Genomic DNA, 17392 nt, shown 5'->3' with positions numbered 1-17392 from the left:
TGAACAGGCTATATTCCAAACGCTCTTATTTACTATCACATCCAGGATGTGATCACTTATGAAATATATATTGCTCGAGGCTTCTACAGAAAAAGTTCTCTTAACTAAAACAAATCACCCTTTATTTAGAGATGAAGAGCAACGTTTGCGACGTCTGAACAAATCACCATACACTTATGTCAGTCAAGGCTCCGCTTGTGTTGAGGAAAAGTACCCACTAAAAAAAGTTAGACCTTAGTTTGTAGAAATACGTGAGAAAAGAAGATTATATTTATAATATATAACAATAAGAAGAGTCTGATTAAACCATAATGAAAATATGCAGCTAACTTTTATTAAAACAATAGCTGCACCAGACCAGCACTGCTATCAGCTGCTTTTTCTCATTCAAGTGTTTCTTTAAATCACACCATCCCTGTTACAGGTGAATTAATAAGAGTCTTGATGATTTCTGATGGAGCACATGCAAACTGTTGCATGACAAATAGACGGTCAGAAAAATTGAAAGAGAAAAACGACAGGCACAGTTTCAGTTTTTGACACACGTGAAGACAACTACAGTTTCCAGGCAGACAGGCAGCAGGCAGGCAAGACAGGTAGTGCAAAGAGTGTGTACCTGCCAGCTGGTCGGCAAGGGGGGGTAGTAAAGGGTGGTGGTGGTGGTGGAGGAGGACAGGAAGAGGCGGAGCCAGAGCAGGAGCACTCTTAGCACTGCGAATAAAGGCTGAGGACAGCAGAGAGTCCCCCGTAGAACAGCTACGCAGGGCTGAGGAAGTTGGAAGAACAGGAAAAGAAGAAAGGGGGGATAGAGTGGGACAGAAAAGGAAAGCAAGGAAGGCAGAAGACAAGAGTTTAGGTGAAGTGAGAAGTGAGGTAAAGAGGTGAGTGGAAGAAAGGTGACGACGGAAAAGTGAAAAGAAATGAAACCAGGAGAAATGAAAATAGCAGAAAAAAAAAACAGAAAGCAAAACGTAGTAAAGACAATACAAAGTTAAATTAGAAGATGGAAAGAAAGGATTTAGAGAGAAAATTGTGGGAATGGGGAAAAAAATAAAACCGATGGAGCATAAAAAAATCATTTAGGGAGAAAGACCAGAAATCAGTGAAAAAGGGGCCAGGATAGAGTAGGAAAGAGGAGGGTTTAAGGACGGATGTAGAGGGAAAGAAACAGGGAAGGTGAGAGGACGAGTGAGACAGGGTTAGCTCTGGAGGAAAGACAGTGAGACAGTGAGAGGCTGGAAGTAGGTTGGCAATCTGAAGAGCTTTAGTTCTGACCTGATGCACAAGTAACTCACAGTCACAAGAAAGAAAATATCAGTTTGACCATATCAGTGATATTTTTTAAACATATTTGCAATATGCAACATAACGAATGAGGCGGCTCATCTGTAAACAGGGGATTACTAGGATATTTGGGGATACTAAATATATTTATATATCATATAGATAGTGGTTTAGGTCCTACCACACCAACACTATTCATTTAGTTGGTTAAAATCCACAGAGGCCTCTGCATTAATTTGCTCATTTGTTTTACACCACTCTGTCTGGTTATAGATGCATCATCACAAAGAACTGGAGCGGAACCTCCTTCATTGAAACTAATAACATACTGTGCTGACATAACATACTGGGCAAACAGATATGGATTGTGTCCATTATTGTCTGAAAGATCCTTGATGATACAGGTTTTTCAAAGTAAATATGCATGTGTGTGAGTTCCAGGTGAAAACACAACAACATTTTAACTTTGCCAATTTGACAAGTATACAATATTACTACTTAGTGTTTAGCCCTACAGTTACAGAGGTTAACACCTTATCAGCTCCTCCAAATATCCTCACTGAGCTGAATTTCAACATCCTCGAATCATCTTCTGATTTGTTATTATTCTAGTCTTGCCATAAGCTAGTGCTCTCGGTACTGTCAGTACCCTGATGTTGTGACTGTTTATGTCCCACAAATGGTTTCAGTTGAAGACTATCTATTTAGGAGAAATACACCACAACCTCCTGTCAGACAGATAAGCAAGAAGAGAGAAGCAGAGAAGACGTCAAGTCAAATGAAAATGCCTTGTAAAGAAAGAGGCGCTATCTAAAGATTACTGAGGATGTCTGCATGTTGCTCCCCACTTAACACTCACACACACACAACAAAAAGAGCGCCAGATTGGTTAGACAGTCAGTGTTATGAACACAAGTAATAGCAACTCATTCATAGAGGTGGATGGCAGACATCCAATACCAGTGGATACTGACCAGTCTTTTGACGCACTATACTTCTGGCTTTTTCAATGCCTGGTGATCCAGCGGTGGTGGCGCTGCGCTGCCTCATAGCTGCCGCCTGACCCGGCTGGTCTCTGCTCCAGCCTTTAGAGAAGGAACGATCCACAATCTGCCGCTGGCCCTCTGAACCGATACCTGGGATATGAGTGGAGGGAAGTTGAGAGAGAGTGGGGTCATCTATGTGCACATTCGCAGCTACTGGGGCTTATTTGCTGTCGATATCTGTGACTTTGTGCTGATAATATGTGTGCATGAAAGGTCCAACAAGCAGAAAGCATGCACAGTTCTGTTTTCCTTCATATTTGGGAATTTGCTATATTTCTGTAAATAAGCCAAGCTTCATTTTACACTGGATGTATGTAATTTTTCACTCTGGTCCATATTTTTTAGGATGAAAACTACCTCTACTAAAAATAAAGAAAAGGCATAAAGCAACTGTCTAAGAGTCGCAGTTAGCTTTAGTAATGTCTTGGCTCTTCTGGGCTTTCAGAACTGCTGTTAATAAGCCATGTGTACTTTGAAGGTCTGTGAACGTCTACGTGATTTATTAACCTTTTCCTTTGTGTTTCTTCTGTTTTTGTTCGCTGAGTTTGTCCAGAGGCAGCTCATTCAGGTCGACGCTGTACAGGTTCCTTGCCAAAACCTACGACACAGAGACATAAACGCTGCTGTAACACTTTGTTATGATAGCAGCTTAACAGTTTGTTCATTTTAAATTATATGTAGTCATTACTTCACTGCAATAACATTATGAGAATACGGTAGCTTTCAGTACCTTTGTAAGGGTCTCCATGGTGAGTGACCACTCCGTGACCAGCTCCTCCCAGCAGGTTAGAGAGGAGAGAACAGAGAGGAGGTCGTCCCACAGTTCTCTGCTGATATAGACGTTTAAGTTCCCTTTAATCCAGGCCACTATCAGTGTCTGCACAGAAAAAAGTGTTGAAATGAAGTAAGTGTCATGTCATATGCACCAGTGTTGTATATCATTGGCGTACTTTAGTAAATATTAAAATTGCATCATTGTGGAAACAATGGTGTCCACTAACATACTGCATTCTCAACAGAAGATATGCAGGCAGATAATTGATATGCTAAGATTTAAACTACATCGCCTTTCCCGAGTGCTAAGAGGTACTCTTAATAGTCAAAGACTGGGTGAAAAAAAGGACACATCTCATGTAGGTTAGTCGCCAGCTTGGCTAAACAGAGCAGTGGGAACGACGACCAAACAGTTTTCAAATTTGTAAATATTGGCCGATGAAGCTGCAGCTCTTGAGATCGGAACTGCAAACACTGCACCCTAAAAACACTAAGGCACACACGTCCGAGTACCACTATGTTCTTGTCAGATAGAAACCATCAGTCTTGATTTAGCAGTCTGAAATTATTTCACTTTGCAAAATGCAACAGCTATGGTTAGAGCAGCAGAGCAGCTGCATCTATTCTGGTGAATGCACAACTTGAAGGGTACAATTTGAAACAATGCAACCATGTCAAAATTCACACACCACACAAGTAATGACATAATGTACACTTACGATTTCAACAACTCCATTCATTTTTAGGTATTAGACCGTCTCCTTTTTCTATGTTCAGCCCTTATTAATAAAATTAAGCCAGTGTATGGTGGTGAAAGTGATGTACCTGAAAGATAGGCCCTGCCAATCTGCCTGACAGCGTGTTGTTCTTCTTTCCCTGAGGCATGATGGATGGAGGTCTTTTCATCACAGACTCCGTCACCCTCAGCAGAACCAGTAAGATCTGCTCCCTACAAACAAATGCATGCACAAAAGTTAAAGCTAATTTCAATCAGAAGCAAGCTTGTGTATTGGAACTTTTGAGCTCAATATCAATAATGACATTACACGTGTTGATGTGGCAAGCTTTAGAGTTACTGTATGTTTCTTATTTATTTTTTTTTTTTACCATGTTTTCTGGTCCATGGTTTCATGCATAACAAGGCTGCGGTAGATGTTCAGGACTCGCTTGCACATGTCGACGTGCTCCTCTAAAAGGATCTTGATGTCGTTGGCTGGTTCCAGAAGGAAAACGTTGGCAGAGTGGGTGATAAATACCTGGAGAAAGAAAATAAGCACAGATTGAAAGAACGGTTAAAGAAGAAAAACAAGATCCAGCAACAATGAAACCTTTGTGTTCATGAGTGATTTTTTTTTTTCTTTTTGTCCTCGTGGCTTCTTGATCATCAGAGGCAGTGAATTCATGGAACCTAAGTTGTATTCATAACTCCCACTTTTCTAACATGGGCCAATACAAGTTGCTGTAGCCTGCTCTAGTGTGAGCTTGTTTATCACGGGCTTCAATGTAACAGATGTTTAGTCAGTGTGAGAACTATACCTGTAGTGTAGTCTGAACTCCAGCGTGAACACTGTACTCCAGCAATTCACTGTCAATCACTTTGTGTATTCCCTGAAAAAGAGAGAAAGCATGTTTACTCATTACGCAGACTGCTACACAGCTCCAAAAAACAGCTCTCATAGTTTAATTAAGAGTGATTGGGTTATCTCAGCTTGGGCTTAGGGCTTGGGTGTTTAGGAGTCCGATTTTTGAACGTAAAGATCTTAAATACTTCAATATATGTTTTCAAGAAACTTCTCACCTCATCCTCTTTGTCACCAAGCTGGGAGCCTGTATCCAGGCTGGTGGCTGTGGCTATAGGATAGGGGCCCTCCTCTGGCTCCTTCATAAACACTGGCTTGTCCTCCATGGAGATCCACTCCTGGTAAACACGGACCACTTTACGCATTGCGGCTGCCTCGCACATGGGAAGAAGAAATGCCTATAAAGGAGGAGCCCGAAAATAGGTTCAGTTTCAGAATATACTACATATTGTCAATTATTTTCACCCGTCAATGTAAAACAGTGATATATACCCAGTAGAGAAAAGGTATTTGTTATTTCCCGCTCCCTGATTGAGAAGTATTTCTCCTTAACCTGTCTAAAAATCTCCGTGATGAAGTTGACGTTGGTTCTGGAGCTGGTCAGCACCCTCCTCACCACCTCCATGTCAGTCAGCTGCTCTTCATCCATGGAGCAGAGTGAAGAGGAGCTGGGCTCTCTCTCTGTCAGAGTGGATGTGTTCGAGTGGCTCTGTTCAGGTTCACCAACATTCCCTGGACCTCCAGAGAGCCCCATGCTACCTCCTGACGGCCCGGATGAGCCCATGCTCCCTTCCAGGTGGCTGTCGGACCGCATCCCTCCTCCGCCGCTGTCGTCTGAGCTCCCTGCGGCGCGAGCGGCCAGTCCAGCTGCTGCTCGCTGGAGATGGGCAGAGAGAGAGAATTAGATTAAACGGTGAAAAACAAAAACAAAAACAGAGGAACAATTCCTGTTACAGCTACATTGATACATCGAAATGTTTGAATTCATCCCCATTCATTGGGACTGTGCCACAGCAGCATAAACACCCGCCAGAGTGGGTTCTACAGTGCTGCGGAGTATACAAGAAGCTTGTCCAGAATGAGTTCTTGAACTATTTGCACAGTAATAAAGTAACAGCAAAGTCATATCTGCACACAAAAGATACAGTATGTGCGACCTACCTGTATGTTCTTAGGGACATTCTCTCCCTCTGTTCCTGGGATGTGTGTCTGTGTGTTGGGTCTTGGTTCCAGCCAGAAGGAAACCAACCAGCGGATAAAGATGACTCGTGCCTGAAGGAAACTCTCCTTGGTGCAGTACAGCGGTTCACCCCCATCCTGCTCTCTGCGCACTGCGCTGTAATACGGCTTAGGACGCATTGGAGGCACATCTACAGAGAAACGGGAAAACTTGTTTAATTTGCTGTGTTCCAGTGTATTTTGGATTTACTGTATCTGGTAACTCTTAATGTCTTAATAGTACTAACCCAGCATGGGGTTGTAGAGGCTGGTCTCCATAGCGAAGTTGGGAAAGATGTGAGGAAGGTAAAACTTCCTGAAGTGACCGAAGAGGAAGCTGAAGCCACGCTCGTGGTTGTCTTTACACCGCCACTCGAGAGATTTCGCCTGGTCGATACACACACACACAGACAAACAAGCCTGTGTTATAAAGAAGGCATTACGCACATAAAATAGGGTCAAGCAGAGAAGAGCACCATTGTTTCAGGGGAGAATGTTATCAATGTGTGTGTGACTGCATGCGAGTGTGCGATGGCAGCAAGCAGAGGAAATTCAAGCACAAAGTTAGTGTGGATGCATCTTGTTTTTTAGAAGGTTAATGATTCCAGGAAGGAATTAGATCAATACTTCAAATGTACAGTCAGATGTACACAAGAGCACCAGTGCCTGATTATCCAAATATCTGGTTTGCGTTTAGTATTAGTGACATTAGTAAAGCATTGCAACAGTTTCAACAGTGCAGTTATGTTGTGTTAATTGTGTTAGTAAAGACTGATGATAATACCTGGTTTACCATATATTTCAATAGAGCTTCTAGGAAGTAAGCGGTGAGGTCTTCCTGGTTTTTGTCACCTGACTGGGGAGGAACAAGTGGAGTGATTTCTTCTGGGGTCACCTGAGCTGCAAGGAGGAAAAGTATGGAGGTTAAAATGAAATCCAGTTCTGCAAAATACCATATCCGGAATTCTGTATCATCTCAAAGGTGCATATTAGCTGAAAGCTGAGCCTATGTGCATGTGTATATGAGTGTGTGTTTATTGCACTAACTCTCAGTCAAACTCAGCGATGGGTTGATCAGAGTGTCCAGGGTGCGTGGGGTGCCGTGGCAGAGTGGAGCTGGGAAACCAGGAATCAAACAAGCGAACATGCAGAGCTGCTCGCGCTCTGCATTACTCTGTAACGCCTGCATCCACAACAAGAACAAGCGCACACCCTCACGGCGGATCTACAATGCAGATAAAAGAGAAAAGTTATTAAAAAGATAAAGATAAGTTTAGGACATTGGAATTATTACCATTCACATCCTGAAAGCAGGCTGGGAGAATCTGGATCGAGAGGTTATGACTGACAGGTGAAGGAATCAGAGCAGTACCTTTAGAGAGTTGCCAGTGTGCAACAGCTTCTTGAGGATTAGCCCTGAAAAAGGAAGGCAGGTCGGATCATTTATTTCAAACTAAAATGTACAGCTTGTTTTACCTGCTTATGTACAAAATGAACAGAAAACGTGCAGTGAAGCCGTTTTAAGGAGAATGTAAAACCCATGTGAGTGTAGACGCTGTCCATAACTGGTTAAACCTGTCTACAGAATCAGCTGCAAGGTGTTTAAACTGTGGGTTTACCGATGCTGTGGAACTGCCATCGATTGTGGATTCTCTCTGGCAGAAGCTGGAGGATTTTCTAGAGAAAAAAAAAGAAAGAAAAAAGATTAGGATCGAGGAAATGATCATCTCCCGGTACCTCCATCCTCCACTGACTCTGCCCAAAAATATGCACCACTTTACAGAGTCTTAACACTACACTAACGCTAATGTAAACTATATCGCGTACAAACTGTACTCTAGCACATGTACAGGTCAAAATATCCTCACGTCTCAAGCTCAAACTGAAGAAATACAAGTGTACACACACACAAAGCTATCTTATCCTGGTTACTCCAAGCACCACCACTCAGTCCTGGGTGTTGCTAAATGCCAGCGGTCTTAGATTATGGTCAGTGTCAGCCAGTTTTATGGCACTGAGCAGGACCACCCACAGAAAGTTAGAGCGCTTAGGATCACAAACATCTCTGTACATTAGTTGAATGCCAGGGCTTTATTCTGTAGCTGTACTGCATTCAGTAAGGGAGTGAAATTTCTGTCTACACCAAATCCAATGAATGTTTTTAAAGTGATAAAAAAGCTGCATGAACTGTTTTGACAACAAATGTGGTTAGAAAAAATGGAACATTTAGCATTTAGAAATGACTTCCTGTTAGGTTTAGTTTGTTGGTTTGCAGGGGTGGTGTGCAACACATGTCACACATTCTCAAATTTTAAAATGCAACGCCACAATATTTCTAATCTGATCATTTTCACTAGAAAAGTAGATATATGCAAGACTGTGATACCTCAAAGATGAAGAGGATTGAGTCCAGCTCCTCCCTCTGAGACTTGTGACCTGAAAAATGCACATTAGCTTAAAGACAGCACATTAATGTAGCTTTAATTACAACACCTTATTGTCTCTCTATCTCTATCTATCTATCGATCGCCTGCTAGAGCACTGTTTTTGATTCTGACCATCTGTAAACTTACCTTTTTGCTTGAGGCCGACCTCAATGGTGACAAAGTTCTCAAAGAAGACATAGTAGATATGGGAATAGTTCAGGTCGAAGAATTGCTTCAGCTCTGACGGCTCTGCATTTTCTGGGAAATGAGACGGGGAATAAAGCAGGGAATTAACCGGCTAAACCTTCAGAACAAAAAGGTTAAGTCAAATTGTTCACAGTTGCCGCTGTGTGTGCCTCTACTTTCGTCCCTCACATCAGATGTTCATAAAACTTTTCCACTGACAACCCCACTAACTTCTTCAAAGTAACACGCACAAATGTTTTCCTCCGCTCTATTACAAGTATGAGACACACATAAAATACACATTACAACAAAATACAAGTGAAAATGAAGATAAGTTTACAATAATAATTATATGTTCTTGTGTTTCCATTTATAATCCAGTGGTTTTAGAATTAGATGTGTAAATTAATCTATCATAATAAGAATAATATGCTCAGTTGTGAAGACCATGTTTGCAGACTTTTCAACACAGGAAGTCTATTTCACTAATGTAACCTCACAGCCACATCCGAGTTCTCTAAATACACTGATGGCAGGTCAAGCTGCCGTAGAAAAGACACACAACCCACGTTGGGTCTCAGCCACAATTTACTTTATAAATTCTTCTCAAGAATGGGAAGTTTATCTTCATGTGTTTTAGACCTCAGCACTACCGGCTGTCATCAGAAAGAACTACTACTAAGTGAGACACTGAGATAAAACACAGGTTTGTGTTAAGAATACAACCATACCCATAGTTCAGGGTCAAAACTGAAAGAAAGTACACAAGCATGTCAGAGTTTAAGCTCCGCGCCGACACACAGGTACATTCACATTCAGAGGAGCCGCTGGTGATAGTCCTCGGGTTTGTTTATATGAAGACCAAAGGCTGAACTCTGCCACACAGGCGCACCGAGGACATCTGAGTTCCGTGCCATAGCGGTTGTCCTTGTAAGGTCTCGGTGGCCTGGCCGAGAGATTCTTTATCTTTTCCACTTGGGGCTGACCCGTTTAACGAAACACGCATCACCACCTGACTGACAACTCATGCTTTCTTTATAGAGTCTGACTTCACAAAACAGAAAGACTTCCTGGCCCTGTAATGTTAAACTGCAATTGGATTTTCTCTCATGTAATGGACTGATTCTAACACAAATCTGATTTAGACTATGGCTTGATTATTTTAACTCTATGAAAACACAGTCAAGGTTATGCAACTATCCAAAATCAGAAGCAGCTTTATTTGGCCATGTATGCCCACATATAGAAGGAATTTGACCGTGGTTACACGATGCTCTCAGTGGTCTTCAACAGGGTATACGTATAATAAAAAAAGAAAAACAAGGGGATATATTTAGATAGTGTGGACAGGACTGTTATATACTATATAGAGGTCTGTGGGTATATGTGAGGAAGTCAAAATAAGCATATATCTACTATTTACAGCGAGACATTTTTTTTTTTAAGAAGAGCTGAAAACAATATATGCCCAACTTTTGTTCTTTAGACTTTGGTCAGTAATCAACAAAAAGGACATGGAAAACCTGTTTCAGAACCAATGTAACAGCTTCTTGTTTAATCATTATATCAAATCAGTTACAGACTACCCTATTAAAATTTACCCAACTCTCTTGGTGCTCACTTTCTGTTTTCAACAATGCTGAACAACATTTCCTGGGAAATGCTAAAGGAAACAAGTTCAGTTTAAGGAAAACAACAGCTAGAACAACATCAGCAACTCGGACTTCACTGCTCTGGGGTGTTTTATAAAGCCTGTTACAGTTTTGCAGCAAGTACTACACTTTCCTTGACTTTGTTCAAATGTTTTAAGTGTTCTCTCTCCAAAAATGTCACTGCAACTGTGTTTGTGTGCGTCTGTCTTTGCGATTGTTATCACGGTCTTCTGTTCCCTATAGAGCACAGAGAGGAGGCACACCCCTTTCTCTCCGTCTCATGCACACATACACAAACACAGAGCCCAGTAGCTCTTACAATAGAAACAGGAAGTTGAGCTACTGTACTGGACACAGGGAGGAAATAGTAGAGGCCATTTCCCTCTCCGGCCTGTGTGTGCGCTTGTATCTGTGAATCAGTATCGACTCACACTGCCATCACTTTCACTGTCTCCTTCTCTATTTTCCCACACATTCAAAATCTTAAAACCGGTGTTGTGCCGTAAAACATCGTAAATTACGTTGAACCACACACAGAGCCTTTCTCCCACATCAGGTTTTTGTTCAACATACAGTCACGCCCCTGGAGAAATCACAACAGCCTGACTAACACAGTGTGGCATCACTGTGTGTGCATTTCATGATAAGCTTAACAGAAGTCACATCCAAGTCTCCCTTATCCAAACACTCTATATCAAACACCATTCAGAAAATCTGACATTTGATCTGATGTTGTGGAATTTAAATTTACTTGAGCATAATATAAATCACATCTCATCTAAGTCTTCTGTTGATATCAAAAACAAAAGCCCTCATCTAATTTACTTTCAGCCTGCATACGCAATGTTGTGTGTCCTACTGTCAGTGTAAGGGAAATGCAGTGACACTGAAGATTAAAAACTAGATAAAATTACTTTAAAAGATAAAAGGCTTCATAATGGACAACAGAACTGATGCCGAATTACTGAACGACACTATAAAATTTGAAATTGCCTTATAGTTTGTAATAAAAGGACTGCATCCCTGTTTACATGTAAAACAACTTTGAATTTCGAAATTTTCGAGATGGATTTGGTGTGACATGAAGTGTATGAACAGACTTGCACACAGAAGCTAACCTATTAGCTGCTTAACAATGGTTTTTAACTTACCTATGACTATTCTGAGATGTTTGAGCCTCGTCAACACGTCCTTCTTTGGGTCCAACACTTTCTGTGTTGATTTTTTAACGTCTCCATGAGGCTTTTTGGAAAACATTCCTGAGGCAGGAGACTCAAGAATGCGACGGTAGACAGCAAGGAGGAGCTAGCCGTATGCTGTATAGCCACTTAAACAGCCTCAGCTAGCGTTAATCTTCAAACTATAAACGAAAAACCGTTGCTCCTGGATCATTTATTAACGCCGTGCTGCGGATTAGCAGCCCTCCGCCACAGCGCGGAGTATATCGATATGTTCAATTTGTCAGACAGGACGCATTTTGTTTAAACTAAGACAAATATGTACAGCGGAGCGGGGCAACGCATCCATCCATTGCACCTCCCTTCCACAACAGCCCGCAGCCTTGAGAGCTAAACTAACTGGTTAGCTATCACTTAGAAAACATCATGGCGGAGGAGGGAGGAGGGAAAATAAAATAATAGATACCCGATAAATTCAACACAAACAATGCTCGCAGTGTACACGAGTTGATTTTTTTAAAAACTAAATTAAATGTGTGCATGTCTTAAACATACAATATAATACACCGGGTTTAGAACTCTTATTTTCAACACCTCTGAGCATTTCTGCTCGATCTCTCAGACTCCAGCGGCAGCGCGGAATTATGGGTAAGGTAGTTCACGCCTAGTTCTTAGACCTTCAATTGTGGGAACGTTAGCGATGAAGATAACTACAATTCCCAACGCAAATAAGAGCGCCCTGCGGTGATTTGTTTTTAGCTTAGCTGTGATACACGAGTACAAATTGTAGCCGAGTAAAAACAATACGGTTTTAGTTTCCCCAGAAAATAACTTTTCTTTAAACATTCTCGCAAACGTCCAGCACACCACCACCTCGTGAGTTTTGTTTTAAGTTTAAGCTTTCTTGTCATTCTCTGTTTGCAGTAAGTCGTGGTAATTTTTCTTGCTACCAAACTTGCTAACTCTGCTAACATGCTAACTTAATGTGTTGACGTTTATTGTTTGTCTTGTGTAGTGAATGTGTAGAAGTGTAGCAGCTAGAGGGTTCGTATTCAGATAAAGTGAACGGAACCTTTTTCAAACATGATTTAGAGTACCAAAATAGGTCCATTAGTGCTTTTAAGCGTCCCTCGTTTACATATTATAGTATTTCCCACGCTTCAAGAATTGTCCAGTTTGATCCATGTTAAAATATAATCAGTACAAGAAAAAATATTATAAAAGAAAGTGCGACCTATACAGCAGTCCCACATCCCGACCAGTATTTGGTAAAATGGGGATATTACGCAGGCAAATAGAGAAAAAGATAGATATGCAAAATCTAAAAACATGTTCTAGGTGCTGTTTATTTGTTGCAATCAACCTCACATCCCTTAAAATAAATGTTCAGGAACCAAAATATTGTATCAGCAAACTAAGAATACATTTTTGGAGTTGTTGGGCTGTATAGGAACCCTTCATGTTTAATCATGCTCCTAATTTCAAGTGACACTTCTTCAATTATACCATCTGGTGATCATTTTTAATTATGCAGAGAGAGAACATAAGCAATACTAAATGTATGCCCCATTTCCATCTAATGTGCTGGCATAGAAACAGTCAAAAGAGCCTGACAAATATTTTTTTTTTATAACACCACCAGCCTGACGCCAACTTGCTGTCATGCCGGTGCACCGTGACCGGGAGAAGAAGGAGAGTACAGCGGAGGAGATGGAGGTGGAGGAGCAGGACCAAGATGCTTCCAGCTCAGAGGAGGAGGATTCAGACACCTCCTCTGTGTCTGAGGATGGAGACAGCTCCGGTGAGAAACTCTGAAACTAAACTGATTATTATAACTGTCACGATGAAAATAATTGTTTGAGTAAATTCTGATCCTGATTAAGAAAAAGCAGTTATGCTCAGTGAGGTTTGCACATCTTATTAATGTCATATGAGCTCCTGAGCTGCCTCCTTATTCCATTGCTGTCCAGTGTCGTAATACGTTACATGTAGATGTGTGTGTTTGACACTCTCTCCTGCTCCAGAAATGGACGAGGAGGACTGTGAGCGGAGAAGGATGGAATGTCTGGATGAAATGTGCAACCTGGAGAAACAGTTCACCGATCTCAAAGACCAGTAAGACTGACACAAATTCACGTCAAGTCTGTCTTAAATAAATAAAAAAAAAAAAAAGTCTCACATAACAATGCCTTACAGTACTAATCACACCTGTGATTGTGTTCAGGTTGTATCGTGAGCGTCTCAGTCAAGTGAAAAGCAAGCTGGCAGAGGTGGAGGCTGGCCGGGCAGCGGAGTATCTGGAGCCTCTGGCGGTTCTGCTGGAGAACATGCAGGTCCGCACCAAGGTGGCAGGTAACTTCCACACCCAGACCTACTCATAAAGTGTTACACACTCCGGTCTCTGCATTCACTCCGTTATTGTGTGTCTCTCCTTGTCAGGTATCTACAGAGAGTTATGTCTGGAGTCTGTGAAGAACAAGTATGACTGTGAGATCCAGGCAGCATGCCAACACTGGGAGGTTGGACACACTAACTATCCTCTTTCAAAAAATGACTAAATTGAGATATGTATGTTTGATGTGTATGTTTGACACAATGTGGTCTCTGTGTGTGCAGAGTGAGAAGCTGCTGCTGTTTGATACAGTGCAGAGTGAACTGGAGGAGAAGATTCGAAGACTGGAGGAAGACAGACACAGCATAGACATTACATCAGGTAACACAGTTATTGTAATATGTTACACATCCAACACATTATATTCAGTATATACCCAAAACACCTTATCCTTCCGACTGTGTCTTTTCCATCAGAGCTGTGGAATGATGAGTTGTCAGGGAAGAAGAAGAGGCGAGATGCTTTAAGTCCGGACAAGAAGAGGAGACGACCTTCGGTGGTGTCTGATATCCTCCCCCTGCTAATATTTCCATCATTGCTTACACTGATAATACTATTAAGTATTTCTGCTTTTACAGCTTCTAAAAATACCAAATACTTGCATCTAGATGTGTCCAGTTCCTTTCAGTTTCTGCACTCTGGTCACTTTCCTTAACTCTGTTCACGTCCATATATTGTCTATATGCTTCCCGATCTGGACATCCTGGAGGACTGGACAGCTATCAGGAAGGTGGGTGTCTGTAAATATGTAGAGATGTGTCTTTACCCCCTTTTGGCAGCAGTGTGTGTGTGTGTTGTAATAAGCATTTATGCGTGTGTGTTGTCATGCAGGCCGTGGCTACGCTGGGTCCCCACAGAGGGAGAGCCGACTCGGACAGCACCGTCTTCCCATTCAGACAAGACAGAAACAGGCCCATTCTCAACTGCTGAGACACACACTCATGGAGCCACACATGACAAAACACACAAGGACTTCAAGCACACGCACAACACATGTCACATATCACTTCTACAAGAATAAAAACACACACATCTTCCACGAGCCCTCGACACTCCTCAGCTAACAGTGACCGCAACTCTTCCCGTTGGCGACACCGGTCTGTAAGCTGCCTCTCGAGCCGATGGTCACGCACAAAACAAGGACTCAATGGGTTTGAACCCATTGAAAGGAAAAACAGGAATGGAACCATTATTGATTCCCACTGACATGTTAGATTCAGTTCAAGCTCAGACAATGCAGGTTTATGCAAGTTTGATAATGAAACCCATTTGTCGCAGCATTCAGCACCTTTCATTTCATATTTTTCATGCTAACAAAAACGCAGCTCTAGATTTTCTTTTCAGGGAGTGAAATTCTGTTGATGCAGCAGTTGAAGCATCACTGAACAACAGAAATGATGTGTTTACTTAGAGCTCCGATTTAGTGCATAGAAGTGCAAAACCTTCATGTATTTTTTTTTTTTCTTGTTGACATTCTTTTTAGTATGATCTGAACACGACTCGAGCATGTGCGCGTTCTAGATCATTTCAGACAGTGTTTGTTCCACCTCTAAGCAAGTGTATGCCTTCAAAATAAGTGACACGTTTTACTTTGAAATAATCACACACAAGTAGTTTTCAGTCCTCGTTTACATCTGGAACAGATCCATACGCGTACATCAAAAAAACGTGTCTCCATCCAATATACTGGAAACGTCTAGTCTCAGGAACTTTTTTTTTTTTTGAGGAACTTAAAGGTTGAGTGTGACTTTTTTTTTGTCTGCATTTACACTGTGTTTTAAAGACACAGACAGTAAGTCTGGTCTAGAAAAGTGTCAAGCAGTGGTAGCAAAGCAAAATCAAAACACCTGAAATACCACACCTTTAAAGTAAACAAACCCATTTTACAAGCGACTGCTGAGATTGAACACGAGATAAAACGCTGAGTACTCAGCCAGTCGGAAATATTCAGCACTGCAACCCCTACATACAAAGTTTCTCCCCAACTTTTGGGAACGTAAAATAATATCTGGAACTTTAGACCCTGGTCCATGCGGTGGAAGTCTGTGGGGGAAATTTCCTGACATGAACTACACACTAGAATACCACGCAAACACAGGTTTTAATCCTCCTGGAAGCTAGTATTTGGTGAGAGCGTAGTTGTCTTTTCATGTTAAGATAATTAAATCAAATGAGTGGGAATATGAAAGTCTAGCGTTGAATTTGCCAGGTTTTCCGGAGGACCTTGAATTATTTTTTTTTTTAAACATCTAGTTCACAGTCAGTGTCAGTGCCTGAGGTTTTTGCATGTTGTACAGCTTTGTAGCACCGTATCGATCAGTTGCTAAAAAAGCCTTAAACTTGCCAAAAAAACAAATCTTTCAGAAGGTTTTTCCAACATAGACTGTTCAAATCGGGAAGTCACAGTTATTCTGCGCTTATTGACCCGGTCATAGAGATGGATTCGGCATAAGCAATGAGATTTTCAGTCTTGATGGTTATTGATCAGCCTTCCAGTGACATAAGAGTCAGACTTGTTCAGCTACAAGCCTAGTCCATGGTGCCACAAAATCATTTGGATTTCTGTACTTTTATTTTATGTGGATATGATTAAATACAAGACAAATAATAATTTTTTTGTTGATGTTTTGAATAGTTACGTGGTAAGTATAAGACATTTTGTACAGTTTTCTATTGCTTTGGAGAGCATCCAGTAGGGGAAAAAAGATATTTCACAATTGCATACACGGCTGGTTAGTCAGTGCATTCAGAAAGGAGTCACTGTTAGTTTAGAACAATCAGTAAACTTCCTTGTACATTAATTATCCCGTCCCATAACACTCACAGTATTCATGGATGCCTGGGCGTTTTTATACTTTCATACAGTTCAGAATTTCCGTCTGCATAGCTGGTTATTTTCATGTGCCTCCAAGTCAAAGGCCTCTCTTTGTTTAACAACTCTGCCACTGCATTTGTAAACCAGTCTCAATAATGCAATGATGTTAATCTGTTCAATAAAATAAGTAACAGATTTTACTGAGGGGAAAATTTAATGATAATCAGGGGCATCCCTTTAAAGGTTATTCAACAGGTATTGTTGTGTCCTGGGATTTATATCTACCTCTTCTCTCTCTTATACAAGTTAAGTATCAGTCCATGTCAAGTAAATGCTGCCGTCTCTATGGCCAACCTGAAAACAGTAAATCATTTGCTGGTTTATACTAACGCCTACAGTGTTCACTGGCTCTTTGTATTCATAGGGGGAAAGAACCAAACCACATCCTTACTACCACGCCATTTAATCTTTACACATATAACCCGTTGTTTATATTTGAACATTTCATTTTATTTTATTTTATTTTAAAGAGTAAGTGGGTAAGAATATTCAAACTGGTATTTTCTGATCATTTATGTTCAGTAATGTTTTGGGTAATTTTGGTCTTTTTCTTAATTACATGTATGGTTTTTACAATTAAAGTTGTTTTCTAGGTAACTGTGACATCTCTTTAATGTTAAAGCAGCAAAAACACCAAGGCAGAGGTTATTTAATGCAGCAACCGTGCAGTGGTAGACACGAGTTAGCTGGCTATTAATGAGATAATGTCTTCTGGCTCAAGCTTTGCGGATGCGGTGGTCATTTGTTGTAAAGTAGCTGGACGTTTAAGACATTCAGGTGC

At 41.2% G+C, this 17392-nt stretch overlaps 2 protein-coding genes across 5 annotated transcripts in view; one reads left to right on the top strand and one right to left on the bottom strand.

Moving 5' to 3' along the window:
* ralgapa1 (Ral GTPase activating protein catalytic subunit alpha 1) overlaps positions 1-12062 on the bottom strand; it is a 66091-nt gene extending 54029 nt beyond the window's left edge. For 3 of the 4 annotated variants that reach the window (XM_084569258.1, XM_084569259.1, XM_084569260.1), the window contains exons 1-17: positions 11318-12062; positions 8476-8586; positions 8289-8338; positions 7522-7579; positions 7275-7318; positions 6950-7127; positions 6696-6802; positions 6151-6289; positions 5846-6054; positions 5238-5561; positions 4903-5082; positions 4641-4712; positions 4212-4360; positions 3930-4053; positions 3061-3207; positions 2838-2928; positions 2259-2420 (exon numbers count right to left, since the gene is read on the bottom strand). In XM_084569258.1, coding sequence (XP_084425384.1) covers positions 2259-2420; positions 2838-2928; positions 3061-3207; positions 3930-4053; positions 4212-4360; positions 4641-4712; positions 4903-5082; positions 5238-5561; positions 5846-6054; positions 6151-6289; positions 6696-6802; positions 6950-7127; positions 7275-7318; positions 7522-7579; positions 8289-8338; positions 8476-8586; positions 11318-11423 — 2251 coding nt within the window. In that variant the 5' untranslated portion in view covers positions 11424-12062. The remainder of the gene's footprint in view (positions 1-2258; positions 2421-2837; positions 2929-3060; positions 3208-3929; positions 4054-4211; positions 4361-4640; positions 4713-4902; positions 5083-5237; positions 5562-5845; positions 6055-6150; positions 6290-6695; positions 6803-6949; positions 7128-7274; positions 7319-7521; positions 7580-8288; positions 8339-8475; positions 8587-11317) is intronic. The other variant, XM_084569261.1, reaches the window with a different exon arrangement.
* A 20-nt stretch (positions 12063-12082) lies between these two features.
* Positions 12083-17203, top strand: brms1la (BRMS1 like transcriptional repressor a). The gene is made up of 9 exons (XM_084569262.1): positions 12083-12220; positions 12987-13145; positions 13369-13459; positions 13569-13696; positions 13784-13863; positions 13961-14057; positions 14153-14242; positions 14402-14466; positions 14568-17203. The coding sequence occupies exons 2-9, from the start codon at positions 13007-13009 to the stop codon at positions 14664-14666; spliced, it is 789 nt and encodes a 262-aa protein (XP_084425388.1). The 5' UTR covers positions 12083-12220; positions 12987-13006; the 3' UTR covers positions 14667-17203.
* Positions 17204-17392: the final 189 nt, after the last annotated feature.

This window comes from Chelon labrosus, assembly GCF_963514085.1.
Source record: "Chelon labrosus genome assembly, chromosome: 20".
NCBI classification, from domain to species: domain Eukaryota; kingdom Metazoa; phylum Chordata; class Actinopteri; order Mugiliformes; family Mugilidae; genus Chelon; species Chelon labrosus.
This window is presented reverse-complemented; position numbering and strand designations above follow the sequence as displayed.